This window comes from Brachyhypopomus gauderio, unplaced genomic scaffold (assembly GCF_052324685.1).
Source record: "Brachyhypopomus gauderio isolate BG-103 unplaced genomic scaffold, BGAUD_0.2 sc86, whole genome shotgun sequence".
NCBI classification, from domain to species: Eukaryota; Metazoa; Chordata; class Actinopteri; order Gymnotiformes; family Hypopomidae; genus Brachyhypopomus; species Brachyhypopomus gauderio.
Window position 1 is genome coordinate 382,608 of NW_027506907.1, and position 16,664 is coordinate 399,271.

General features: G+C 41.9%; 1 protein-coding gene across 2 annotated transcripts in view; it reads left to right on the top strand.

The window, feature by feature from the left end:
- The window catches only part of LOC143493426 (tetraspanin-1-like), a 35,671-nt gene extending 19,212 nt beyond the window's left edge, over nt 1–16,459 (top strand). For both annotated transcript variants that reach the window (XM_076991845.1, XM_076991846.1), the window contains 6 exons: nt 9,976–10,191; nt 14,505–14,579; nt 14,788–14,895; nt 14,980–15,114; nt 15,613–15,699; nt 15,912–16,459. In XM_076991845.1, coding sequence (XP_076847960.1) covers nt 9,976–10,191; nt 14,505–14,579; nt 14,788–14,895; nt 14,980–15,114; nt 15,613–15,699; nt 15,912–15,962 — 672 coding nt within the window. In that variant the 3' untranslated portion in view covers nt 15,963–16,459. The remainder of the gene's footprint in view (nt 1–9,975; nt 10,192–14,504; nt 14,580–14,787; nt 14,896–14,979; nt 15,115–15,612; nt 15,700–15,911) is intronic.
- The last annotated feature ends 205 nt before the right edge of the window (nt 16,460–16,664 follow it).

A 16,664-nucleotide genomic window follows, 5' to 3' on the forward strand; every position in this document is an offset into this window, starting at 1 on the left:
ACTGAAACTTAAAGCAAAGGTGATAACTAAATGGCTACGGGAAACAAAACATCGAGATTTTGGGTCCATGGCCTGGAAACTCCCCAGATCTTAATCCCATTGAGAACTTGTGGTCAATCATCAAGAGACAGGTAGACAAACAAAAACTTTCACATTCTGACAAAATGCAAGCATTGATTGTGCAAGAATGGACTGCTATCAGTCAGGATTTGGTCCAGAAGTTGATTGAGAGCATGCCACGGAGAATTGCAGAGGTCCTGAAGAAGAAGGGTCAACACTGCAAATATTGACTTGCTGCATTAACTCATTCTAACTGTAAATAAAAGCTTTTGTTACTCATAATATGATTGCAGTTATATTTCTGTATGTGATAAAAACATCTGACAAACACACATAAAAACCAGAGGGCAGCAGATCATGTGAAAATATAATATTTGTGTCATTCTCAAAACTTTTGGCCATGACTGTACTCCAGGCCATCATACCACACCTCCATTGTAGAGTCAGTAAGTAGTAAGAAGCCTTTGGGACAATCACAGAGGCTGGAATGACCCCCAGTTGCCCTCACATCTCCTCCAGCAGTGGAGAGACTGAGAAGGAGAGTTGGAGTTTCTCCCTGAAGTCCACTTCAGTCGTCCATACTTACCTAAGGGTGCAGCATCCAATACTGTCATTGTGGATGTAAAATTGAGCGTAATTTGTTGACAGGGGGCAAACGTAACACTCGTGCCGCATAGAGACACAACGTCCCGTAAAGTGCCACACGGTGTCGTTAAATGTTGCAAATAAAATGTTATTTATTTTTATGGCGGTTTATCATATAATTATTATTATTTATGGGGAGATGGGCTGCGGCCGGTACAAATTCATTAAAGGGCCGGTTCTGGCCCGTGGGCCACCAGTTGAATAGCCCTGCTCTAGGAGTCTCAGGAGATCCTCCAGACCCCTCAGAACTTCATAAAGAGACCTTCTGTGGTGCCACCTCCATGGCTGTGAGTCAAGCCGACCCAGAGCTGAACCAGTACAACACCTGGAGGGAGCTGCTGCAGGCCACAGCCCAGGAGCTTCATGGGGCAGCTGCTAAGGATGGATGCGCTAGTGCAGAGGATTACCGCCATGCAGAGATGCACCTCATTTGAAAGGCCCAGCAAGACTGCTTCCCCGACGAACTTCATCTTCTTAAAGCTAAGGAACCAGGCCTACAGAGCAGCCGTCTCTGTGACCTCTCTCCAGAACTCGATGAAAGCAGCGGCCTCATCAGAGTTGATGGTCGACTCCGCCGGTCAGAGGACCTGGACTACACCAGTCTACACCCAGTGGTGTTAGATCCCTCACATCCAGTGACCCGCCCGCTTATTCAGGACTTCGATATTCGCTTGAAACACCCCAGGCGTGTAGAGCGTGTCTTTGCAGAGATCCGGTGCTCCCACTGGATTCTGCGAGGCAGAGAGACAGTACGTCGCTTCCAGAAGACGTGTGCAGACTGCAGTCGCTGAAAGGCTAAGCCTACTGTCCCTCGGATGTCTGACCTACCCTTAGTCCGCCTACGCCTGTTTAAACCTGCCTTCCACTCTACAGGCATAGATTGCTTTGGGCCGTTGGAAGTCAAGGTGGGAAGGCGTCTGGAGAAGAGGTGGGGGATCATATTCAAATGTCTAACTGTAAGAGAAGTTTACCTCGATCTACTTACCTCCATTGACACTGACTTCTTTCTTATGGCCCTAAGAAGATTTATCGCCCATAGAGGGACCCTGGCTGAGCTCTATTCAGACCAGGGGCCCAACTTCAAAGCCGGTGCCAAAGAGCTACGGGAGGTGTTCGCGGCCATGTCACCTGACCTCCAGTCCCTCCTGGCACCCTACAGGATCCACTTCCACTGCAACCCTCCTGCTGCTCCACACTTCGGAGGAGCGAAGTCTGCTGTCTGCTGATGGGGTGGCCCAACGGGTCTCTCCCACAAGTCGTCTACCCCAGAGATAAGCTCCTCAGCCAGTGGAGGTGGAAGCATGCTCAGGTGCTGACAGACCACTTCTGGGCTCGCTTCATCCGTCTGTACTTACCTGGGCTGCAGCTCAGACAGAAGTGGCAGTCCTCCTCATCCGACGTCACAGAAGACTCTGTGGCAATGATCGTGGACCTTCAGCTCCCTAGGGCCATGTGGCCTATTGGGCGCATCGTCAAGGTCCACCCCAGCCCTGATGGTCATATCCGATCTGTGGATGTGAAGGTCAGAGACCGCAACTACACCCGACCTGTCGCCCGGCTGGTGATTCTGCCAGCCCTTTCCAGTCGGCGAAGAAAGTTGTCCCTCTTGAGTAGCCTTTTCTTTGTTGCAAATGTACCACGTACATTTGGGGGTGGCTATAGTAAAGGCTATGGACTTTTCGCTTGACAAGTGGTTCTCCTTATTTTATTTAATGCACTTCCTGATTTCAGCTTATTTTGACATCACTAGTTTAGGTTACGTCATTACGTATGCCTCCATCTTGGTTAGTTCGGAAGCCTTGTTTATGTTACCTAACTTCGGAAAGTTTGCTCCTCCATCCGATTAATCCTGGTGTTTGTGTGTATAAATGACCCACGTAAGTAACCAAATATTTTCATTTAAGTTGATTTAAGTCAGTATTACAGCATATTTTGTACATTTTTTTTCCTGACGTTATTAGTAAATTGTGGTGAACCTATTTAACTCACACACTGCCTACACATCAGTGATTTCCGAAGTGGACCTGGGGGGTATTCCATGAAGCGAGCTCATGAAAACGGCGCTTATTAGAGTAAGCCTCGCTTGAGTTAGCCAAACGGTTAACTTCCGTCTAGTTTCGTTCCACTAACGAAATCCAGATGCAACCTGTTCCCGCAAATTCAAGCCCGACTTTTGTAATCGGCTATCATGCGTGTGCACACAGTATTTAAACAGCCTCACCAATCGATATTCGAAAAGGCAAGAATATCTTGAAAGAGCTGAAGGAATGAGCAGCTTTTTTTTTTTAACAGGAGCTACTTGTCTGTATGAGGAATATAAAGACATTACAAAGAAAGGCAACATGTCCTGTATTCATAAAGTCAGAAGCTGCCTGGCAGAATATTGCAGACAGATTAAATGTGTGAGCATATAATTTAATCCATTCATTGGCATTTTAAAAGTGTTATAGTAAATTAATAATGTTAATTCATCATTTCCTGACTTAGAAGTAACATGGGTGGGGTAAAGAGAACATGGCAGCAAGGTGAAATATAAAAATATTCTCCAGAATGGTAAGTACAGTTGATTAGTCTAATGTGCAGGAAAAGGTAAAACACCATATTAAATAACTGTATAAAATATTTTTGCAACCAGAAAGAAAACTGCAACTGCTGCTACTGGTGGTGGGCCTCCTGTAGCAGCCCTCACTCCTGCAGAAGACCTTGCTTTAGAGCAAAACAGCGGACGCCCCATCATTGTGGAATTTCATGAATATATTAAGCGCAAGGCAAACGTTTCGAATTTTGCGGCAGACCATCGCCTTATTAAGATGTTCTGCATCCCCAACGCTGTACAGAAATACGCCACTGGCAAAGAAGCGCAAAGCGATACAGACCGTTTGGGATTTGGTAAGAGCTTTACTACGTCTATTGAATTGAATTGAATCACTATTTATCCCCAAGGGGGCAATTAATATTGGGCACAACATCACAAGATAGACAAACAAACATGAATACCAATCACAAGCAAGGAGTCTAATATCCAAAGATAAATATCAGTGTTCATTTAGTAATCTAATGGCTTCAGGAACAAAGGTCACTCTCCGCCGAACAGTCCGACATCTAAGGCAACGATACCTATGGCCATGAGGCAAAAGTTCAAACTCATGATGAAGAGCATGTGAAGGATCATTAATAATAGACCGACTTTTCTTCTAGCTGTTTGTGCAATGCACTCAAAGGTCTAAGTGGGAGACCGACAATTTTTGAACATGTAGATACTAAATACTGCAACCGTTTCCTATTTTTTAAGCTCAGAGACTGGAACCAACAGATAAAAGAAAATGAAACAACACTCTCAATAAAAGAACAATAAAATGTAAACAACACAGATGTATCAACGGAAAAGGACTTAAGCTTCCTAAGAAAATACATACGTTGCTGACCTTTTTTTAAATTAGTCTCTGTGTTGTCTTCGAATTTTAATTTATCATCAAGAATTGTCCCCAAGTATTTGTAAGTGCTAACTTTCTCTACTGCTCGTCCGTTTATATAGGTATCAGAATTCACAGGTGGCAACTTGGAAAAATCAATAATCATCTCCTTGGTTTTCGAGACATTCATCACTAGGTATGAACGTTCACACCAATCTATAAACTCCTGCAAAGCTGGACCATGATCAGCCCCGGTTCTGGACTGCTTTGCTTGGGGGGGCAGTAAAACATAATGAGGGGGCATGTTGATAGTCATGTTTATGAAGCCAGAAATATATTCAAGGCTTGATTTGTGCATGAATGATGACTATTGATACTGGCTTAAAGTGATGTATTAGGTAAAGAAATAAAAATGCACATTTTCGAACTTAAAACTTAAAACACAATGATTAAAAAATACATGTTGATTATGTAAATGGAGAACAAAGATTATCTAATTGTATTTCATTTCAATACTGCCATTACTAATAGAACAACTCTATTTCTTGAAAGGCTGACAAATGTACCTATACACAGACTGAGAATATTCAAACATGGAAATAGGAATGAGTGAGAATATTTATATTACTGGGAAATTAAAATATAAAGAAAACAAAAGAATACAAATTCTGTTATAAAAGGGAGTATTCGTCACATTTCTCTTTTGAAAAAGAAAAAAATATGAAAGTACATAAAATAAGAAATCTATCTACAGTACTGCACTTTAATGGTAAAAAATCTGGTAAAGTATTGAAGTTTTTATTGATGTTATGAAACGTACTGGTACAATGCGGTATTTATGCACAGTATAACAATACTGGCTGTGATGGCGAGAAATCGTTTAAACCAGGGATGTCAAAGTCAAATACACCGAGGGCCAAAAAAACAAATTTGCTACAAGCCGAGGGCCGGACTGGTTCAATGTTTATTAAAACATATTGAAATGATTGCACATAGCCTATTGAACCAAGACCTAACACAGTGTATATTATTTAATGTTTAAATGAATAAAGCAATATTTTCTTATGGATCTGTCAGTAATTTCAAGTGAAAACATTTTTCAACAGGCAAACAGATAAAAGCAAACTTCCTTCAAAGAAAAATCACATGAAGACACACAGAAGACACACAGGTTTACCTTTTACCTCCGTGAACATGTACTCTGCCTCCCACCTGGCTTGAAACCCGTTCTCAGTGTCCACCTTACGTTTAGTCATTTTTGAGAAGGGGGATAGCTGAACGTTGATGTCTGCTCTGACTGCTGATTTAGGTTTATACTTTCGCGAGTGACCATAGTGCGCAACTCCGAATTTTAATGTTGCAGGTTTGAAAAGTGCTGCAATTTAGGCTAAAGTACTTGAAAATGGTTTAAATTGTAACTACTTCATTTCACAACAAATATCTGTCTGACTGAACAGTTATTATGTTAACAAATACGAGCATCTTGTAATTCCAGGACGAAACATGAGAGAACGTGAAGACGTTAAGATTGGGGAAAATAAACAACCATTAAATAATGTGAATAAAAAGCGAATTATTTCGAGTATATGTATAAATATTTAACATATTTAAGTTTAACGTGCTGGAAAATATTGAAATGGACCTTTAAAGTGACGTACAAGTGCTTGAATTCCACCTTATAAAGGTGTATGAACCCTGCAAACATGACTTTGTTCATTGCGCTGGCGGAGCCACTGCGATTACGTCATTTTCGCCGCGCGGACCCTCGCGACGCTTCGCGCTGCAGTGACTTCGCAGGCTACAGTTGCATTGTGGGGAATGTAGTGTTTGTGCGTACAAAACACCATCGGGCGGCTGTGGCCTGCGGGCCGGTTCTAATAGTAATTCAATATCATCCAGGGGGCCATAGATAATCAATTCGCGGGCCGGATCTGGCTCGCGGGCCTTGACTTTGACATATGTGGTTTAGACCATGAGCCGCGACGGCTTGCACGGGGGAAAGAGCAGCCTCGCGCGCTGTCGTGCACCTCTCGAATTTTGTAACTTCGCGCGCGCCGCGCCTCAGCGCAATGAACAATGTCATGTTTGCCGGGTTCATACACCTATACAAGGTGGAATTAAAGCACTTGTACCTCACTTTAAAGGTCCAGTTCAATATTTCTCAGCACGTTAAACTTAATTAAGTTAAATATTTATACATATACTCAAAATAATTCGCTTTTTTAATCACACTTTCAAAACACCCAATCTTAACGTCTTCACGTTCTCTCATGTTTCCTCCTGGAATTACAAGAGGCTCGTATTTGTTAACCTAAGACAAGAGAACTGGGGTGGGTTTCCCGAAACGTTCGTAGCGCTAAGTACTTCTTAACCTCGTACGTTTCATACGAGGTTACGAAGTACTTGGCGCTACGAACGTTTCGGGAAACCCACCCCTGTTCATTCAGACAGATATTTGTTGTGAAACGAAGTAGTTACAATTTCAACATTTTCAACATTACTTTAGCCTAAATTCCAGCACTTTTCAAATCTGAAAAAGCAACATTAAAATTCGTCAGGTAAATGTTCATTCCCCTGTTTTTTATTACCACATATCGTTTCGGACAACACTGCGCGGCAAGTATTTAAACGCTTCCGCCGTTCGCGCAGGTTTAGGAGAACCAAGTTAGCCTAACCACTAACGGCTAATAAAATAATTTAAGCAACACCTATGTAAGAGGTGAGTAACATTAAAGCAACGAAAAACCACAGTTAAGCAAATATTACCATGTGGAAGTCAGTTTAAACTCAGAAGAGTGTTTACCAGTATACCCGTCTTTCACTCACACTAACAGAACATTTACTGCCGAACTGAACCTTTTGGGGCGGTCTGCCGATTTTTATATGACTCAAAGAGCCAATCAGGAATAAGCAAGGAAATATCTTCACGATGTAAAGCAAAATGCATTTTTGTGATTGGTTCAGAGATAATAAAAAAAGCCGTTGCTTGCATTGTGCTTGGGGGGGGCAAAGACACAATTTGGGGGGGCAATGCCCCCCTCTGCCCCCCCCTAGCGCCGGCCCTGACCATGATCCTGATTTTCACCAGAGAGCAGAGACAACAGAACTGTATCATCTGCAAATTTTATAATGTACTGATTTTCATGACCACTTCTACAGATATCAGTGTATAGGATGAATAGTAACGGGGACAATATGCACCCTTGAGGTGAACCAGTAGAAGTATACATAATGTCTGAGAGGGTTCCATTTACAAGTACCCTCTGTGACCTCTTGGTCAAGAAGTCCATAATCCAACATATCAGCCCATACTCTAATCTAAAATAATATAAAAGTTTCTCAGCTAATAAAAAAGGCTGTAAAGTATTAAATGCAGAAGAAAAGTCCACAAATAGAATTATTGCTCTCGTCTTAGGTCCTTCAAGATGCCTATGAAGGACATCCAGCAAAAATAATTTCGAATGATCTACTCCCCTTCCGGGTCGATATGCAAACTGTAGGGGATCTAAATTATCTGTAGTAACTTTAAGAATATGAGATTTAACAAGTCTAGTGGTCTTCTCAATATATGGCCCCAATAATTTACAGAGATATACAATACTGTGTCTTCTGAAGCTGTCGTGCTCAAATAAGTAGTCATCCGGAAAGCCCAGTGGATCTGTCCTGTCCTGGAATGACCTTGGAGCTGGTAGCATGAATGCTCTGTGCACATGCGCTCCCTCATCTACTGGATTTTCTACAAATGGTCATGCCATGGTCAATCAGCCTTCACTGTTAGCTGCTCTTTTTATAGCCTACATTTTGGATTATTTGTATCACATGTATGAAAATGTTGGTATGGTAGTTGTCTGTATCTATTTCCTTTTTGCACCATTAAGTTAACCACACATTTACATTATTTACACTAAACATATGTGAATTGCGGAATGATATGATTTGATTGTAATTTGAACACAAAAGAGGAAGTATGGGGATAAATATATACCTAAAAGTATCTTCACCTAAATTACTGTTATTATTAAGACTCGGGTACTCGGGTCTTGAAAATTGTATTTTCTGTGATATAGAGTTTATGTTAATGTATGTTTGTGGACCATAACTGCGATTACACTGTATTCCATTTTACACTGACCTGAATTTGTTAAAATTAAACCAATACATTAAATGTGCAGAAACCTCACTGATTAACAATGAATATGTACTCTGAAGATTGAAATATAAATTGTATTTGGAAATATAATTATTAAATTTTAGTAATAACCTGCAATAATTCCAAACTAATAATTACAGTACTTAATTAAACCCCCGGAAGGGGTCGAGCAAACAGATGAAGGGGGACTGGCGTTCCCCTCTCCGTAATAAACCGTCGACTCGGAGCACACAGACGGAGGTGGACTGGTGTTCTCCCCTTCTCTGTAATACACCGTTGAATCCGAGTGCACGGATGGGGGAGGACTGGCCTCATCTTCCGTTGTCTCTGGGTGTTCGATGGCTTCGGTGTGGACCGGCGGAGTGGGGCTGGTCTCCCTCTCCTCGTCCGACGTCTGGGGAGCCGCAGACTTGGGGGAAGGACAGCTGACTTCACCCTCACTCTCCTCGTCAGAACACACGGAGGGGGGTGGGGGGACTCTCCTCCTCTCCGGAGTCCTCACTCCCGAATTCGTATTCGGGAGGGGTGAGGGCAAAAGTGCCTACACCCACCACTAGGGGCTCCTGGTCTCCTCCTCCTCGGGGAACACCAGGAGTGGTGCGCTCTTCTCCTCCTCGGGGTACGCCTGGGTTGGAGCACCGCGCCTTACGCTCCACATTTTCTCTGCGGGCAGCAGGAAGCATGCTGCCTCTGTTGGGTCTCCGGCCGCCTGAGCTTGATGCAGCAGGCGCGCACACACTGGGTCCTGCTGCATCTCCCCATCGGGTACCGGCACCGCGCAGCGACGCGCAGGGGAAGTGGCGCGGCGGCGCTTGGCCTTCTTCCCCTTTTTCCTTGCTGCTGTGTACCCTGCCATCTCTTCGGCTCGTCTTTCTGTAACGGCGGGTGTAGGAGGCAGGCACCACGACGTTTGCAGTGAACAATCAACAATTATTTTAACAGACACGTGTAAGCTCCAAGCGGGGAGCGGGCAAAACACAGAGACACTCACACTGTCATGAAACTTTAGACAACTTTAGACACAAGACACTGCGCGAACGCACATTAAATAGGTGATTAACGCTGACCCGCGTGATCTCGAGACAAGGCACAGGTGCGACTACGAACACGCTCACAGACAACCCACACCCACGGAACTACAAACATGGACATAACAGCACGCAGACAACGTAGCGGCACGCCCACAGGGAAGGGTCCGGAGCTGTGACCGTGACACAAGAATGTACTCGGGAATCCAGAAATACCCCAACGCCATTAGTTTTATATAATGTTGCGGTCTATCCTAGACCAGTTCGTAACAGTGATTTAGTATGTAACAGTGTGGTGTGTATGTTATAGTAACATCATGGACAACATTTAATTTATTGTATTTATTTCTGTTGTGTTCAGAATCACGCAAACATCTGAATGCAGATCAGAACCCCTGTAAACTGTATAACCTTAAAGTGTAAATAGAAGAGAGTCAAGTTTAATTCAACCCGTCTGGTGTCATCCTTTCTGACCAAACCCCCCATTCAACATCTTCACACCTTAAGTAGTGCTCTGGCCGGCATTCCTTGATTGTGTCCGATGGAAAACTGAACAGTGCAACCTTTTAGTTTAAAATACAGTCCTACCACCTGCTATCTCCCCTACAATTTGTCTGTCTCACCTCGTCTATTTTCTGTCTCACCCCCTTATATTCCTCATCTGTCTCATGCGCTGTAGCTGGCAGGTGCTGCCATCCTGGCCGTGGGGATCTGGGTGATGGTGGACAGCAGCTCCATGCTCGGTGTGCTCTCTCACATTAAAAAAGCCCCTCCTGAGTTAGCGCAGCTGGCTAACGTGGGTTACCTTCTGATTGCCATCGGGGCCGTCCTCGCCCCCATGGGCTTCCTGGGCTGCTGCGGGGCTGTCACCGAGAGCAAATGCATGCTCCTCACGGTGAGTGTGAGCCTTGACCTCTGACACTGGCAACTGCTCGTTGTAGGGTTGCCACCTAGGTCTGTCAAAAAACAAAGACACTGTCATACTGACACGGGGGGGATGGCGAGTGTAAATTGTTGAGGGGGGGGGTGGCGAACGTAAATTGTTGACGGGGGGGTGTGGTGAACTTAAAATGGACACAGTGAGAAAAAAAACAGATTTAAAGTGTGCAGAAACAGTCTAAATAGTCGTTTGAACTAACCTAGTGAAAATCGGGACATTAAATGAATTTTTTATTTGCCGGGACCGAAAATTAAAAAGAAGGAAAACCGGGACAGCCAGGGAAAACCGGGACAGTCATGTGAAAACCGGGACAGTCCCGGGAAAACTGGGACAGGTGGCAACCCTAGCTCCTTGACCTCTGACACTGGCAACTGCTCCTTGACCTCTGACAATGGAACCATAAAGGCAAGATGTATTGTGTTATGACACTTGAGTAACACCAGTTTAATATTAGGCTATAGCAGGGGTCGGCAACCTATGGCACGTGTGCCACTGCTGGCACGCCAAGGCATAATCACTGGCACGCGGCACGTGCCCAGCATTAGCAAAAAATAATGTTACTCTATGCAATAGCCCTAACAGAGAATGAGTATTGAGAGACAGTGATATGATGAAATGATGAATGATTTATTCAAATTATGGCCAAGGGATGTAGCTCCAGGACACAACCCAATGCTCTAAACAATAAACAAAAACGTCTCTAACCAAAATACGACTACCTTACCTGAAGCATGTTCAAAGAAATGAAAGTAAATCACAATAACCTACCCTAACTACCTATACAAAACAAAGAGAACCAGATAACCAAAAGAGCATCGTAGTCCTTACTTCCAGTTTGAGCCAGATTAACAAGCACAACTATTTACACAGATATTTACACTTATACACACTATTTATATACATATACACATACAATATCTACATCAACTACCAAATCAAAAGGGGCAATTCCAGACTCAAGTTCAGAGACGATATAATTCAAATTCAAACAAACCGGGAAACCAACCACACAATCGAACTACACCAAACATCAATATGGAGAAAGATTCTCCCCGTCTTGCTGCTTTGTGGGTCTTTTAAAGGCGGGACTGTGGGTCTTGGGCAGAGAACAGCCAATCCGCAACAACCAGGAAGAGAGTGACATGGTGGGAGGAGAGACACATCTGGACCTGTAGCGGCAAGTGGCAAACACCAAAACGCAACGACCAACATTGGTCATAACAATAATAATAATAAAAAATCTCAAACAGAGAGCACAATCCTCCAGTCGAAATCGCTCCTCAACACTCTGCACTTAGCTCCCGCCACAGACCCATGTTTAAATTTAGCCTAATCAAAATCAGTTAGCCAACCTGATAGCGTTACAAAAGATGACAGAGCCTCCGGTTAAAAAAACAAAGCGAGGGCATTTCAACCCTGGGCGGAAGACTATGGTTTGGTGTTTGTCAAAGATAGTGTTGTGTGTACACTGTACTATGACAACGTTGTGTGCCGAACTTCCAGCATTAAGAAGCATTTCGAGACAAAACACGACAAGACGTATAAAGACCCCGCCGAAAGAGCCGAAGTCGCTAAACGTGCCGTGGCTAGGTATGGCAAACAGCCCAGCTCTCTTAAAGTAGGGTGACTAAACATCCGTATTTCCCGGGACATGTCCGTATTTCACGTCCTGCAGACATCCCAAGTTGCAAAAATTGATTTCAGGGAGGTTACCTCCCCCCCCCCCAAAAAATAAAACAAAACAAAAAAAACTTGCACACACAACAATGGATAACGAAACTGTACTTTTTGCTATAAGAATGTGCATAACAATTTTATACAGCATAAAATGCTCTTGCATCTTTGAAGAACTGTTTTGTTTGTCTGCCAGCCTCTTCTGAATATCTTTAAACTTCTGATTGTCACTGTGTGACTCAATATAAGAACTAAAGGCTGGCCATTGATTCAAAAGATGGTCCAAAACTTTCCCCAAGGACAGCCAACGTGTGGGGCAGTGTTTTTATACTCTCTGCTGAGCTATGTTACAGAAGTCCTGAAACTGCTTCAGTTCCTCTCTTCTTTTTGAGCTTTTTTCGAATTAGCAATGCTTCAGGTGACATTGAGAGCTCTTTAGCAGCAGTTTTGGCACATATGTTCACCAAGTGACTTGGACAGCCAACACTGTATATGTGAGGGGCCTGTGCTTTCACTCTTGATAAGACCGAGTTGTTCTTACCAATCATGACATTGCAGTTGTCACTGCTGAATCCTACGCAATTGGACCATTCAAGGCCTTTGTCCTGCATGGATGATTCAATGCAGTTGAAGATGTTCTCAGCTTTGGCATCATTACACACTGGCATATCTACAAATCCAACTGTCACCATATCCTGTGTTTCACTGTAGTACCTGACTAAAATGGCACACTCCTTTTCACACATGATGTCATTGCTTTCATCAACCATAATACTGTATGGCCTTTTTTCTGTGTGAAGTAACTTGTACACATCCTCTGAACATTCAGGATCCAGTGCCAGATTCATCATTGCTGCTGTCTTTGTGGAAGAGCAGGCATAATTCCTTGCTATTTCTGAGTCTGGGAACATTCCTAAATAACCTGCCTGTGTGCCTGCACACATTAACCCATCTGTGCAGTTAGAACGAACACACACACACAGAGACTCCCGCAGCTTCAGGGAGACTTGGAATGTCTGCGTCCTGTCCCGGGCACACTTGATTCTGTTACACCAGATTCTGTGACCGTCGACCCTTAGCAAAAAGTAGTATACTTAAAGTTCATTTTATTAAGTATACTTCAGTATAAGTATAAGTATAGCAAGTATACTACAGACCATATACTTTAAGTGTACCAATTTTATACTTTTTCGGACTAAATTGAAACATTTCTAGTTTATAAAAGTGCACTTTATAGTATAAAATTAGTATACTCATCTATATGCTATCAATGTACTTGGTATACACTTATCACTATACTGCCATTGTACTAGTTATACTTTTAGACTAATTTTATTGTATACTTTAAGTATACTGTTATTTCACTAGTTTACTTTAAGTTTGCTTGGCATATTACTAGTAGCTTACTTTTTATGTACTTGAAATATACTCCTTAAAGTATTCTTAAAGTTTACTGTATATACACAAGAGTGTGATGCATTTACAAAATCACAAGACAGAATTGAAAACAAGTTCGATATATTTTCAAACATTTCAAAAACAAATACATATGAAATAAAGTCCTTCCTTACTGGAGAAAATGAAAGGAAAAAGTGCACATTTGCATGTAAAAAAATATAAACATAATGATCTCTCCAAGATCAAGTCCTTGTTTGTAAAAAGTGGTAATGTAACGCTGGAGTGCGAGATAAGGATGAGGCACGAAGTCCTATCTTGCGATACAAACGGCACTTTATTTAACACATGAAAAGCGCAGACAGCGCACGTGAAACACTTTTACATGTAAACATTCATACATAAAAATACATGTTAGACTTCTGTTTATACTTTTAAGTATAAGCTAAGTATACTTCACTATACTATTCTTAAGTATCTAAAATATAGTTTATAAAAAGTCACCTTCAAGTATACTTCCTCAGTTTTAGTAAAAAATAAGTATACTCATAGTCAGTGTTGGGAACGTTACTTTAAAAAAGTACTCACTACTTGTTCAAAAAAGTAACTGAGTTAGTAACTGAATTACTCTATAATAAAAGTAACTCGTTACCAGGGAAAGTAACTATTTTGTAGTAACCAATTTTAATGTTGCATCCAGGTTTGAAAAGTGCTGGAATTTAGGCTAAAGTGAGGGCAGCGTGTAGAATGTAGACAGCGTGACTGTCAGTACGCAACACCCCCCCCCCCCCCCAAATTTTATTTGTTGATAGTGGCACACACACACACTTATTGACTAGAAATGTTAAAGTTGGCACTCCATGTCTCAAGGGTTGCCGACCCCTGATATATAGGGTGTGTTTTTTGTTTGTTTATTTATGTATTCTTTACAGCTTTTACAATTCTCTTTTCTTTAACAGTATCATTTACTCTTATCATTTCATTTAAGAATATAATTTTCATTTAAGAGTATCATTTGCTCTTAAAGATGCACCGTGCACTTTGGGACCTACTGTCATTCACTGATACGTCATTACATTTATTATTTTATTATTATATTATTTTTCTTTTTTACTTATTTTCGGTGAATATTTCATGAATATGAGACTTGATCGACAACCCGTGCTCTACTTCATGACTCTTATTTTGCTTTTCTGTAGTTCTTCATTATTGTCCTCATCATCTTCATCGCTGAGGTGGCTGGGGCCATCGTTGTCCTGGTGTTTCAGCCCTTGGTAAGATCAAAAACTCAAAAGAAGCAATAAAAAACCCTAAAAGTCCACTTCTACTGACTCTGGCCTGAGTCACTTGGCATTCTCTCCTCGTTATTTCTTTCTCCCTGAACAATGAGCAACGCGCGCCTTCTAGTGGTTGGAGGCACAAACTAAAGGTAAACATAAAGACGACTCAGACGTCAAACCGCTCTCTCCGTCTCTTTCTCAGGCAAAGGAACTGCTGATGACAGTTAACGAGAAATTTGTTGAGAGCATTAGGAAAGACTATGGACGAGATGAAGGATTCACAAAGCTGATGAATGCAACTATGACTCAGGTACAAAATCTAATCTAATCTAATATACAAACAAGTTCCTGGTGTTATTCAAATGAATAAGTGTAGGTGCTTGTGTCCTTTTAGCTGAAGTGCTGTGGATATAACAACTACACCGACTTCACTGGATCTCCTTTTGAAACACGCAACAACAAATACCCAGAGACCTGCTGCAACAATCTCACAACATGCACTCCGTCTGTAGCAGAGTCATCGTCGAAGGTCATAAACTCAGTCTTAATATCTGATTACAGTCTGATCTTAAGTATAAGTATGTTTGAGAATTCGATGATGAGTTTAATGATATTGATTTGGGTTGGAAATATGAAATATGTATATGTAGGTAGTGAATAATTGCATTGAAATACACAAAGTTTACAAAAAATCAGGACTTAGACCATGAATGACCTCTGTCTGAAACATCCTGTTTCTCTGAAACCTGTAAACATTTTTTAAATTGCCTTAACTACAGTATATTACAGTTACACCTTGAAATCTTATTTTGGACATCTGGCATCTAATACTCCAACAAGTGTGTGTGTGTGTGTGTGTGTGTGTGTGTGTGTGTGTGTGTGTGTGTGTGTGTGTGTGTTTGCCTTCGTGCATTAGATGCCAGAATGAAACTGAACTTTATAAATAATACAAAAATAATCTGTAAATGTTTTTTAAGCCAAGCTCATATAGTCTGTTTTGTGACCTATTGTGTTCTCCTCTACACAGCCGGGCTGTTTTAGCGCTGTGGTGAAGTTCATAGAAGACAACACTACCCTTACACGGGGCGTTGCCCTTGGCATTGCTGCCCTAGAGGTATCAGACCTGAAAATCATCACTGGAGTCTGGAACTGTTTGTTACAATTAAGATCTTCAAGATACAAAGTATCATTAAAATAAAAAATTTGAATAAAACAAATGTAAATACATTTAGGGCTCAAATTCAGCACCTCACTTGAAACTGTTGAAACTGGCTTTCTAATTCTAATTCTAATTCTTGCCTTTTGATTTGTCTCGTTATTTCTTAGATTGCTGCAATGGTCGTCTCCATGGTCCTGTATAACAACATTGGCAAATAACTTCACAGCTGGAATCACAGCATATAATCCACACACACCACACACCTAGCCCCCCAAGCCAGTCACTGAAAGTTTTTATTTTACACAAACATGCCAAACAAGCTAACAATTATTGGGAGCTACTGAGAACCAGTCATCCCATTGTCATTAATAGAGCAGCGATAGATGCATATTAATTGTCCTCAGTAAGGAATTGATGGGTAACATTGGGACTGCTAGCAGTGCCATCCATGCTCAGCCCGTCCCTCCTGAGTTCTACCTTCACTCCACAAACATAATCTTTACGTGAAGACCTTCATCTCACTTCCTCCAGCAGAACGCTGTGTTGTCTTTATCTGCAAGGCATTACACACGCAATCACCAGCGTTCCACCACGGTCTTCCGGTTTGTTAGAGACACTGGGTGTAGGTTTTGTCTGGAAGTGCAAATAGATCAGCCACACGTTGACACATAATGGCTTAGTAGGTCAACAAAGCTGCAGAAGGTTTATACATGAAATACATGAAGAAGAAAAAAGTGTTACAGTGTTGAACTTCAGGGTTCAGGAGTTGGAGTAGTACTTGTCTAACTCATGTCTTTATATGCATATAAATTTATTCTAGATATTTTTGCATTGTTTTATGGCATTATTGTAATTAAATGTTTCTGTGTAAAGCTAAATAACCAGGTTGTCAGATTTGTTGTGTGACATAGCACACATAG